Raw genomic sequence first — 12,938 nt, 5'->3', positions numbered from 1 at the left:
AGGCCGAGTGCCGAGAGATGATTCCACGAGGTGGCTTGATATAGCGCTTGAGCCGTAAGGGGCCCCTCTGGATTCTGTACACCCCCAGTGAGCGTAGGTACCCATTTGTTCTGAGAGTGAGCCCGAGGGGCTGATACTGTTCTGAGTGACTGATACTGTGCCCGCGGGGCGGATTTTTACTCGTTATTTACCTGTCAATTTACCTGATTTACTTGTTTAAAAAGGGATTTACTTGATTTCTTTACTGATTTACTGCTTTAAGTGATTTTACTGCTTGGTGTAGAATTGCTTTGTGCTTTTACGTGTTTTCATGCTTTCAGCCATTATTTATATTTATTACTCACTGGGTCGGAGTACTCACATTACTCCCTGCACCGTGTGTGCAGATTCAGGCATAGCAGGTCCCGCTCCCAAGTGTTGACTCGCCCCAGCTCAAGCGGATTTTCGAGGAGACTTTAGGTAGCTGCTGGCGTTCGCAGCCTGGAGCTCCTCTCTATCTATGTTTCTACTTTCTATTCTAGTATTGAGACTCTGTAGTATATTTTGAGGATTTATTATCTTAGACGCTCGTGACTTGTGACACCCCGGTTTGGTCTGTGTCGGGATGGTTTTCCCTTATTGTTATCTATGTTTCCGCGAATTTATTACTATTAAATCAGACTTTAAGCTATTTTAAGATCATTAACCGCTTTAAAAGGTGCATTGTATTGGTTCGGCTGGCCTTGTCTTCACAAGAGGCGCCATCACGACCGGGTTCGGGGTTAGGGTCGTGACAAGATTAGAGCATAACCTTATTAGAAAGTACAAAAGCAATTATCATGTCTTATGGTTATCAGTTTACCTCAGTTACCAGTTATATTGTCTTTCAATTAGCAAGTTGTTGTTATTCAGTACTCCAGTATCCAGTTATATGTTTACCAAATATCCAATTTTCAGTGTATCAAAATTTCTGGTGACTTGTGAGTATACAGTGATGCGTATGGGTTCTCAAAGAAAATGTAAGTAACAGTGATTATAGCGAAACCTTCGCATATTTTAGGTCGGGATTAAGACCAAGACTCACCGGATGGCGCAAAAAGTGATTTATCAGATAATGGTATACTCTGAAGGATAAGTTTGTGTATGGTAATCGTATCTGTTTTACCTCAGAGAACAATTTCTTTTAATTCTTGCAAATGGAGCCACATGTGGAATGATGATAGTTCAGATTTCAGACCCTAACATTGGTCACTATAGTTTGGACAGAAAAGAGCCTAAGGGCAAAATACCTAGGAGTCAAAGACGTTTGTTATTACCAAAGATGTGATCTCGCACAACTCATGCAAATGACTAGAAGATATGATGTATGAAATGAGAACCAAGAGCATCCAATAGGGAATTTTAGGGAACGATTTTAAGTTGTTGATATTTATTTAAATTAGAACTAGAAGTACTACGTTAGTAAGTTACAATAAGAAGCAGCTATTGGTGTAAGATAAAAGATATGGCAGTTTTCCCTTAGGTTATGTGACTAAATGATTACCCCGGATATTTATAGTATGATATGATTTAGTATTGTATACAAAGTTTGGGGTTAGATATTCCAATTTCATTTAAGGCAGATGAATTCCCTAAGTGTGATCCATGCACATAGTTAGAAGAAAAAAAGGGATAGTATGCGACGGTAAAACAGGGCCGGATGGTGAGGGAAGTTAGAATAACCTTATGCTTCACTTTAGTTATTCAAGTAGAGCAAGAAAACATGATGGTAGCAGGTGGGTAGTAAAAGAATAGTAAGTAAGTTTTGAGTTGATAAAATGAATTAGCAATTTCAACAGAGCTAGTAGAGGTACAATTTGATTCACTTAGCCAGGTTAACTCTAGTGAGTGGATGACAGTTCGAAATACCGAACGTGTGTTAGAACCCAAATAGTTTAAGTTAAACTCGAAGTACAGTGGCAGTGGGAAAAAAATTTAGCTAGCAGTGAGAGCACAAACTATAGAAGAATAGCCTTTAGGAATTATCGTAATGTGGTTTCTCCAGGATTGACGGTGTGAGCAGAGTTATTAAGATTGTATATGATAGTTGTGAATACATTAGCTTTCCGTTAACTGAATAATTTAGTTTTTCCTAGTAAGAAAGATTTCTCAGAAGTAAGTTGGAAGATGAGTCGTCATTGACGTAGAGTGCAAAGAATTGCAAAAAATAAGGAAAGTTATTTGGATCCCAACAAAAAGAGAAGGATCCGCAAGTATAAGACCTTTGGTCTAAGGGGGCGATATGAAAATCGGCAGTAGAAACCCGCATAGTTAGCATGGGATATATATAAAAAAGGGAGAGAGAACTATAAAAATCATGCCAGTTATGTAGCATGAGGATAGTGCCATCGCATGAGACTCTAATCTTCGGAGTATAGACTTAGCTCACAACAATTCTATAAGTATTTTCAGGAAATGCTTAAGAAGATAACCAAGTGTGGGAAGTATAACTCATGATTGAGGTAGATAAGACAACTCTGGTGAAAGAAGTTCACCGCTTACCAAAGATAGGAGTTCGACTTCGCACTCCGAAGATGACGGAGTTGTTGTCTAGAACAGGACTTGTTCCCCCTTAGTAGCTGTAGAGAAGGAGAAACAATTTGATGATCCTTACGTGTTGCGGTTGAAAGAGGAGATTCACAAGTATAAGACGATGGCTTTTGAATAAGGGGGAGATGATAGTACTTTGAGATACCAAGACAGATTGTGTGTTCCAGACATAGATGGACTTAAAGAGGGAGATCATGTTAGAAGCCTATAATTCCAGGTATTCTTTCCATCCAGGTTCCCCAAAGATGTATCATGGTCTTAAGGATATTTATTGGTGGAATGGCATGAAAAAGAACGTTGCAAACTTTGTGGCCAAGTGTCCGAATATAAGTAATTGAAAGTCGAGCAGCAGAAAGCCTAGTGTTTTATCACATAATACATATATTTTGAGTGGAGATGGTAAATGTGAAATTTATAACAGGATTATCTTTCTCATTTTAAAAGCATGATTTGATTGGATGATCGTAAATCAACTTACCAAGTCAGCACACTTCTTACTAGTAAAAACTATAGATTTAGTAGAAGATTATACCAAGTTGTACATTCAGGAAATCGTCTGATTGTATGGGACTCCGTTGTCCGTCATTTCGGATTGTGGTGCTCAGTTTAAAATGAACTTTTAGAAGTTCTTTCAGAAAGGATTAGGTACAAGTTTTTCATCCTCAGAAAGATGGTCAGGCAGAGCGCATTATTTAAACAGTTGAGGATATGTCCTTGATGTTAAAAGTATTTGGGATGATCACATACCTCTCATTGGCCTTGCTAATAATAGCACCTACCATTCTAGTATCAAGATAGCACTGTGAGACACTCTGTATGGGCGAAGGTGTAGATCGCCAATAGGTTGGTTCAAAGTTGGTGAAAAGGAGTTGTTGGGACCAAATTTGGTCTATCAGACTATAGAGAAAGTTAAGTTGATTCAAGAGCGCTTGAAGACAACTCTAAGCCGCCAAAATTCCTATTCGAACGTGCGGCATAGAGACCTAGAGTTTCAAGTTGATGATTGGGTTTTTCTAAAAGTTTTGCCTATGAAAGGAAGTATGAGATTTGGGAAGAAGGAGAAGCATAGTCCCTGCTATATTGGGCCATATAGAATCTTGCAAAGGATCGGTCAATTAGCTTATGAGTTGGAGTTGGCACCAGAATTTGTGGCTATACAGCTAGTATTTCACGTGTCATGTTATAACATTCAAGTTTCCAGTACTCAGATACTCATGTCAGTTCGGTACTGAGATACTCATGTCAGTTCAGTACTCAGATACTCATGTCAGTTCAGTACTCAGATACTCATGTCAGTTCAGTACTCAAATACTCATGTCAGTCCAGTACTCAGATACTCATGTCAGTTTGGTACTCAGATACTCATGTCTTTTCAGTACTCAGATACTCATGTCAGTTCAGTACTCAGATACTCATGTCAGCTCAATACTCAGCTACTCATGTTAGTCCAATACTTAGACATTCATGCCAGCTTAGTACTTAGATAACTCAAATATTCGTGCCAGTTCAATATTCATATATCCATGTTAGTTCAGTATTCACGTATCCATGGCAGACCAATATTCAGTAAATGCTGTAGTCATTCAGTTCAGTATCGCAACAGTTCAGTAATCATGTATTCATTCAGTTTAGTATACAAGTGTTAATGAAAGTTCATGTTTCCACCAGACCCGTTTAAGGTCCGGAGTTAGCAGAAGTTACAGTCAGGACAATCATTCGAGGACGAATGATCCCAAGGGGGAGATAATGTAACACCCCGTAAATTTGGCACAGGTATGAATGGGTTAAAGGAGTACTAAGGTTATATTTTGGACATGTAAAGTCCCATCGGGATGATTATGGGTAAAATAGTTGTTTCAAAATTAAGATGGAAAGTGAGGTGCATAAGATTTGACAAAATCGACTAAGTTTGCAGAAGGTCTGACTTCCATCAGGTTTTAGTGACAACGTGTTGGGAATTTGGGAAAACTCAAAGCTCGAAAGTTGTAGGACTTTGAAATATCTTTCCAACGATATATTATAGAGCCCGAACGGATCTTTGTGCAAGAAGTTATATGTGTTTTACAGAACAGTATGCGATATGCGCGCCCTGTAGCGCGCCCCTAGCGCGGCCACGCTAATTTTGAGGCAGTGTTACTGCCGTTTTGCACGGTCAGTAGCACGGGCAGGTCTTCAGGTACGCGGGCGCGCTCGTGGGGGGTCATTTTAAAGCCATATTTTGTCCCCCACAGCCCCAAAACATAAAAACGTGCTCTAGAAAGGGGAACTCTAAAAAACCTAACTCCTTAAGGGTCCTTCCACCACCAAGGTAAGTTCTAATGGTGATTCAAGTTTATTTCAATTTCCCAACATCTTATTAACATGGGTAAATCCTCCATATCATTAGATATTCGAGTGGGACATCACTGTTGAGAGAAGGAAGCCTAGAACTTGAATTCAAAGGGTTTGAACTTCAAAAAGGTAATGTCTTCACCCTCTAATTGATTCTAGCATTGGTTTAATGGTTATAAACCTAGTTCATGAGATATGAGTTGATGGATTTGAGAGAAAATCATGAACGATTATAGGTTTGGGGTGTTGATTGTTGATTGTTGGTTAAGGGTGTTGTTTACTTTATGGGTGATAAAGAATAATGTTGATTATAACAATTTGAGACTTTAGAATTTATCTAGGAACAAGAGAATGGGTTATTGGGTGTAGAGACACCATTAATAAGGACTATGAAGCTTTATGTCACCAAGTGTTTGAGAAAATGCTAAAGCGACTAAAACATGAGTATCATAGCTAATATAGAATCCCTTTGACTTGTATTGCTATAGATTAAAGTTGAAAGGGTTGACAAACGTTGTATTACGCTCAAGAGCATGAAGTTAAGGTATGTGAGGCTAACTCTCTATGTTTGGGAATTTTAATGATTCTCCCTACACTAGGTTTCTTTTACGACGTTACCAATTGCCTCGGAAATATAGTTAAGCCTAGTTCCTTGAATAATTGTAGAACTTCTATTCTCTAGCTTCATAACTCGTTCACCACTTTCGTTTTGAACGTTGTGAGCTCAGTGCGTATTCAATATAGAATTGGGTTTGATGCCCCCGAGTCTTAGTATAGATTACTCAGTATGCCATAAGTAGTTGAAGTTTCAGTGTTCATAATCAGTTCAAGAATACATGTCTCAGTCTAGTCCTATTCAGTATTCCAGTATTATGTAACTCAGTGTGATCCAGTATTCCAGTATCATGCAACTCAGTGCAATGCAGTATTTCACTATCATGTATTGCAGTGCAGTATGATTCTCAGTTCCTGAATGTTGAACACCTGTATTTGGGCCTGAGGCCGCAGTTTATGCTTTATGCATCTTTGGGCCTGAGGCCGCAGTTTATGCTTTATGCATCTTTGGGCCTGAAGCTGCAGTTTATGCTTTATGCATTTTGAACCTGAGGCCGCAGTTATGTATATGTATACTTGGGCCCGAGGCCGCAGTTTGTGCACATATATATATTGGGCCTGAGGCTGCAGTTTATTTATTCAGATAAACAGGTTGTTCATCATTCAGAAGAGGGAGTATTCATATCCTTGCTTCCTTTTAGTTCAATTATTAGTTACCATTTCAGTTATCAGTTATCATATCAGTTACCGGTTATTAATTAAGTTATCAGTTATCAGTCCAGTTATCAGTTATCAGTTATCAGTTATCAGTCTAGTTATCAGTTATCAGTTAAGTTATCAGTTACCAGTTATCATTTTAGTTGCAGTTTCAATAGTTATCATTTCAGTTATCAATCATCAATTCTCAATTACCAGCTTAGTTTCAGTTTCAACATTTATAATTCTTTCTTTCAGCTGCTTTACATACCAGTGCAATTCAAATGTACTGACGTCCCTTTTGCCCGGGGCTGCATCTCACGATGCAGGTAATGATTTACAGGTTGATGATTCAGAGTGCTAGGATTCTCATACCAGCTGTTTGGTGATCCCCAGTTCTTTCGGGGCATCATCATTACTTTACGGTCTTTCAGTATTTACAAGCAGTCAGTGTTTTCAGTACTTTATTAGAGGCTTCATAGACTAGAGTAACGACTAGACAGAGTCTCAGGCTTTTCATGTTAAGCTATGTTGGCTGCAAATATGTTTCGAAATTGTATTAGTATTTCCGCACTTTGATTTATAACATCCAGACTTTCAGTATGTCAGCATGTGTTTGTTTATCTTCCGCATTCAGTATGTTATGATATCACATGTTGATATCACATAAAGCCATAATCGGCCCTTCGGGCAAAGCATAGTTCGTATAACAGCCCCTCGGGCAAAACAGTAATCATAACCACTTCATAACTTGAAAATCTCGGTGGAAATAATTAGATGCCAAATCAGTGATTAATTTCTGAACATCTCATAAACCCCAGTTTAAATAAAGGTTGTTTTTAAAATATTTGTTCAACTTTCCGACAGAGGCTCGATATAAAGATGAGTGAAAACAGTCAATAAATCAACATATTCGATAGAAACTCACTTTAAAGGGGGGTGAAATCAATAAGTTCTTAAACAGGCCTCTCTGGCAAACATTCACTCCTATGCATGTATATATCTATCGCCCCTCGGGCTAGCCTCTCTGTCACTCGTGACTTAACTCTTACCAATCAGAACTCGTACTCAGCATTCACGCTCAATAGGTACCATATAATAACCGCTGCGGCGTGCAACTCGATCCATATATCGCTGCCGCGCGCAGCCCGATCCACATATATAGTCGACTGCGCTCACTGGGGATGTGCAGACTCCGGAGGGGCTCCTACAGCCCAAGCGCTATATCGCTGCGGCGTGCAGCCCGATCCATATACATACATACATACATACATACATACATATATATATATATTGANCTAAGTCTATCTCAATAATCAATCTCAAAATCAGACCCTCGGTCTATCTCAGTCATCATCTCACGATCACTCGGACCATCAGTAAAACAGGGAACTCAGCCCAAAACAGTTTCCACATTTAATATAGTGATAAGGCCAGATTTGAGTAATAAACAGGTAAAACATGACTGAGGATATGCTTTCAAACAAGTAGAGTGAGGAAAAATAGTACGAATGCCCCTAAGGGTCTCAACAAGTCGGCACAAGGCCCCAAACACGGCATACAGCCCAAGATATAATAGTATCAAACAATTAACTATCAAGTGCGCATTAAAATAATCGTTCGGGATGGACTAGGTCACAATCCCCAGCGGTGCTCTACCCCACGCTCGTCATCTAGCGTGTAAGTCACCTCAAAGTAACACAACGATGTGTAATCCGGGGTTTCAAACCCTCAGAACAGCATTTACAATCATTACTTACCTCAAGCCGGCCAAAACTCTAGCTCGCTATGCCCTTGCCTCTCAAATCGGCCTCCTCGCGCGTCGAAACTAACCAAAACCACAACGAATACGTCACAATAGGCTAAGGAAACAATACCCAATCGAAAACAATCGAAAAATATCAAAAATCCCAAAATTAGCAAAACCCGAGCCCCGGGCCCACTTCTCGAAACCCGTCATATGCATTGCATTGCACTCATGCATTTGTTCTTATTTGTATTATCTGTCATAATATTTCTGCACTCTTATTTCATTGGCTTTTATGCTACTTCTTGCAATAATTACCTGATATCCTGGCGTTATCTGTTAACGGAGTGTTGTGCCCGAGGGGCTGACTTTTGTGCTTGCTTGCACTACTTGTTTCGCATTCATTTGCTTAACTGTTGGAAAAAGACATTTTCAAATGAGGTTTTAAACTGAGCCAAGATATTTCTAAAGATTTCACAGATTCACTATTTTCTCAAAGGGTTTACACTGCTCCTATATAGCATGATGGCTTGCTTTACGTGATTTCTTACTGCTCAGTTGTTATTTACCCTTATTACTCACTGAGTTGGAGTACTCACTTTACTCCCTGCACCTCGTGTGCAGATGCAGGTATTTGATCACCGGTAGCGGGTTTTGAGCTGATTAGAGATTTTGTTATCGTAGCTGAGTCAGGTGACTGCCAGCGTTCGCGGCACCGAATTGCTTCCTTTTGATTCTAAATTATATTCTATATATTACAGGCCTTCTAGTTGTATTAAAATCCTTCTAGATGCTCGTGACTTGTGACACCCCGATTTGGGCTGTGTTGGGTTGTAATTTTGTTAATTAATATTATTAAATCATGTTTGAACTATTTAACTGCTTAAAAGTGGTGTTCTAAAATGGTCTGGCTGGCCTTGTCTTCACGAGAGGCGCCATCACGATCGGAGCGGGGTTTGGGTCGTGACATCTGACTTCTTCAAAATATTAATATACCATTGGAGTACCTTGAAGCTTTGAAACTCATAAATTGGGTTTGTTGAGTTTGTGGTTATTTTGAAACTCAAAACAAGAAATTTTTTTTTTAACTCTTTGCGTACAATTGTATACCCTGTATGTATAGCTATATGCTATACTGGTATCATACGTTAGTTAATATTTTTTTGTCGTATTAGCTACATTTAATTGGTACATAATTTGATTTTTCTTTAGTAATATTATAAAAAAAGAATAATAAAAATAGTAAAAACAGTAAATGAAATTAGACTGTAAAGAGAAAAAGAATATAAAAAGAATTAAATGAAATTAGAAAAGGAAAAAATAAAAAAATAAGAAGAAACCGAGAAAAAAGAAAAGGAGAAAAGAAAAAAAAGAGAAAAGAAGCATAGAAATAAAATAGAATTGGAGAATAAAGAAAAAATTCCCCACAAAAACTAATATGGGTAAGAAATGTAATTAGTTTATGGGTAGAAAAACAAATGGGTAGACAAGGGTAAATAGTTTTGTTTTTTTGGGTAGCTGTGTCAAAATCCCCTTCTTAATTAGTAGTGGAAACACCTTTTGTCTAGACCAAAGTACGAGCTCCAAGTGCTGAAATGTTTTTATGTAAGACACAGGGGCGGATTTAGGGGGGCGCAAGGGGGTTCGCCCGAACCCCCTTCGCCGAAAAATTACACTGTATATATAAGGCAAAATCTAGTTTTTATCTCTATATATTAAGTTTTGAACCCCCTCAACACAACCTAAAAGTGTAGTTTAGTGGTCAAGGTGGTTCAAAACCTTCATAAGGTCACTTAAACTCAAGTCCCACTAGCTACAAAAAAATTTTTTGAACCCCATTCGTGGAGATCCTGCCTCCGCCACTGGTAAGACACCAAATTTATTTCAAGTATTTAATATTCTACTTCTTGCAAGACTTTTGTATTTCGCAAATATATACAAGTCTTACTATGGAATAATACAAGAAGGAAGTTAAACACCATACAAGTAGTCATATATCACAACAATTAATTAATGTAGAAAGTTTCAAAAAGATGAATGAAAAGTCAATAATTTACAAACTAGGAATACCGTCAGAATTAGATACCAACATCATGTTCTTGAATTCCTCATAATCAAGAACTCCATCAAGGTTAGTATCATACATATGAATCATGCTCTTACAATCACTTCCTTCTTTCTCATCCCATAACCCTAATCTTGTCAGCACTTTTTGAAGCTCCTCACAACAAATAAAACCATCTCCATCAAACACCTTGAATGCTTCAACAAGATCATCTTCCAAATTATTGTCCTCTTTTCTCTTTTCATCCCCATTATTTTTCTTCACCATCGCCTCGTAAAAGAGGGAGAAATTAATGAAGTTTAGGCTCGTTTTTCCTACCAAAGATTGGAGCTCGTCAAGATCCGTACAAGCTCCAATCTTATCAAGTAGGCCTTTGAGTTCACCTAAACTCACTAATCCATCACCATCTTCATCAAGCTTGTCGAAAATCCTTTAAGACGTTTATTTGCTACATTATTAGTGTATTGTAATCCAGTCAATCCAAATGAAATATGGAAACAATTTGAAGAATCAATGTCAGAAGATTTCAGAGTGTTACATAATGTTGAAAGGAAAGATATTCAATATCAAGTTTTAGATCAGATTAATGATATTTTACACTCTATGGGTTATAATGTAAACGAATATGAGCTTATCCCAGAAATAATTCGAGCATCTATATTGGAAAAAGAAGCAAAGGAGGTATTCTTTGAAAGAACCATCACGGTTAGTGAAGAGGATATACTGTTACACAAAAAATTGAACGCAAAACAATTGCAAGCATACAATGTGATTATTGGCCGACTATTTTCCAAGAAACCAGGAGCTTTTTTTATTGATGGTTCGGAGGAACTGGAAAAACTTTCTTATATCGTGCCTTATTAGCGACCGTACGTAGTAAAGGATATATAGCTCTAGCAACTACTACTTCTGGTGTTGCTTCAATTATTCCAGGTGGGCGAACTGCACATTCACATTTTAAAATACCTATAGACATTGATGAAAACTTCAGCTGTAATATCAGCAAACAAAGCTCAACCGCATGTCTGATTCGTGATGCAAAATTAATTATATGGGATGAAGTGTCTATGGCTAAAAAAAGAATGCTTGATGTTTTTGACTTGCTCTTAAAAGATCTTATGGATACAAATATGCTATTTGGGGGAAAAGTCGTTGTTTTTGGAGGTGACTTTAGACAATTTCTTCCAGTTGTTCGAAACGGGAAAAAAGAAGATTTTATTAATGAAAGTTTACTATATTCTACCATTTGGGACGAGCTTGAAAAATTGCAACTATCTGAGAATATGAGGGCAAAAATAGATCCTGCTTTTTGTGATTACTTCATGAGAATTGGAAACGGGCAAGAAAGGGTAAACTCTAATAACAAAATTGAACTTCCAGATTCTTTAGTTATTCCTTTTACAACTGAAGATGAATCTCTACATCATTTATTCGCTATGACATTCTCAAATGCACAAGCATACTCCTCTAATTCTTGTTCGGCAGATTCTCACGTTATCCTAACGACAAAGAATGATTTTGTGAATGAAATCAATGATATTCTAATAGCAAAATTTCCAGAAAAACCAACTACATTTGTTGCTATTGACGAAATAGTTGAACCTAATGATCAAAGTCAATTTGAAGACCTATTACACACTTTGAATCCTGCTGGTTTACCTCCTTATAAAATAACTTTGAAGGAGAACTGTCCCATTATATTGTTGCGTAACTTAAATCCGTATGAAGGTTTATGCAATGGTACATGATTGATATGCTGCGATATTGAGACACATGTTATTAGTGCTAAGATCGCGACAGGTGATTTTAAAAATAAACACGTATTTATCCCAAGAATACCATTATTATCGTCGCAAGATGAAAGATTACCAGTTCAATTTAAAAGAACACAGTTCCCAGTAAGATGATGCTACGCTATGACTATAAATAAGGCGCAAGGTCAGACTCTGGATTTCGTTGGAATATATTTGCGAGAACCTTTGTTTTTCCCACGGTCAACTTTATGTCGTCTTATAGAGTGCAAAGAGTTCAAATTGCGTCAAAGTGCTGGTCTGGCCGTCCACACTAGCCAACCGTGATGATCGACTATTCTACATACAATATTGTTTACGACGAAATTATCCAAAGAGCGTCCTTGTAAGTCTTCTTGTTATCCTAAAATAGAATAATTTTTCTGTTTTATTCTGTCCTTCTACTCACGTACACTTTGTTTTATTTTTTATATGCTTACTAGATTCTTTTTTCCCCCGGTTAGGCGATAAGGTTGTAACTGGACCTTTACTTACCTCGAGCTCCGAAACAAGGTCAGTAATAGTTCACCATCATAGTTTAATATTAATTCTTATAAGATCTTATTTGATCAAATATAATTGATCATCTACTTATTTTCCCAGTTGCTTATATCTTGTTATTTCAATATTTTCCTAAAGTTACTTGGAATCCTGTATCACGCTTGGTCATTTACTTATTCAGTTCAAACTTAATTTTTGAAAATCAAAAGATATTATCGTCGTGTCTGAAATCAATCCAACATATTTACTAATCAGCTACAGAATTATTTAAGTTTGCATCAATGCTTTCTATTTTGGTTACTTGTGGTGGACATAATTATAAAAACAGAAAGACGCGAATGCTCATTTGCAACTGAGGTAAAAGTTATACAACTAAGGTTAACTTTATAAACCATGTAAGATCACTGCTTAATGAATTCAAAATAGTATCTGATTTGGAGTTTGGAGTTAAATCTGACAACTATCCTTTTCTTTCGTTTGCTTGGTAATGTTTTTAAATATTAAAAATTGGCGCAAAAATAAAACTCCATGTTCACTGTTCATAAGTTTATAGGGGATAACCCGGAATGTAGAATTTAGGGATTTTGAGCCGATCATACTTAAACTTATGGAAACATTAAGGAATTCGATTCCGAGAGAGAAATTTTAGACAACATACCTTGTTGAGTTTTCCTTAAGTTACTAC

General features: G+C 37.4%; 2 protein-coding genes across 2 annotated transcripts; one reads left to right on the top strand and one right to left on the bottom strand.

Annotated features, from left to right (window-relative positions):
• Window positions 1-9,950: 9,950 nt before the first annotated feature.
• Window positions 9,951-10,985, bottom strand: LOC109209452 (probable calcium-binding protein CML44). The gene is made up of 3 exons (XM_019372721.1): window positions 10,981-10,985; window positions 10,804-10,818; window positions 9,951-10,392 (listed from the first exon to the last, which is right to left on the bottom strand). Exons 1-3 carry the CDS (start codon window positions 10,983-10,985, stop codon window positions 9,951-9,953), a joined length of 462 nt encoding a protein of 153 aa, XP_019228266.1.
• Window positions 10,986-11,029: 44 nt separating this feature from the next.
• Window positions 11,030-11,710, top strand: LOC109209451. Its single transcript, XM_019372720.1, has one exon. It carries the CDS (start codon window positions 11,030-11,032, stop codon window positions 11,708-11,710), a length of 681 nt encoding a protein of 226 aa, XP_019228265.1.
• The last annotated feature ends 1,228 nt before the right edge of the window (window positions 11,711-12,938 follow it).

This window comes from Nicotiana attenuata, unplaced genomic scaffold, assembly GCF_001879085.1.
Source record: "Nicotiana attenuata strain UT unplaced genomic scaffold, NIATTr2, whole genome shotgun sequence".
Classification (NCBI taxonomy): Eukaryota; Viridiplantae; Streptophyta; class Magnoliopsida; order Solanales; family Solanaceae; genus Nicotiana; species Nicotiana attenuata.
Note: the sequence above shows the minus strand (reverse complement) of the source record. Positions and strands in the feature narration are given on the sequence as shown.

Excerpts from the sequence above, each read along its gene's own strand:
- LOC109209451 (XM_019372720.1), top strand. The coding sequence starts at position 11,030 with ATGGCTAAAAAAAGAATGCTTGATGTTTTTGACTTGCTCTTAAAAGAT.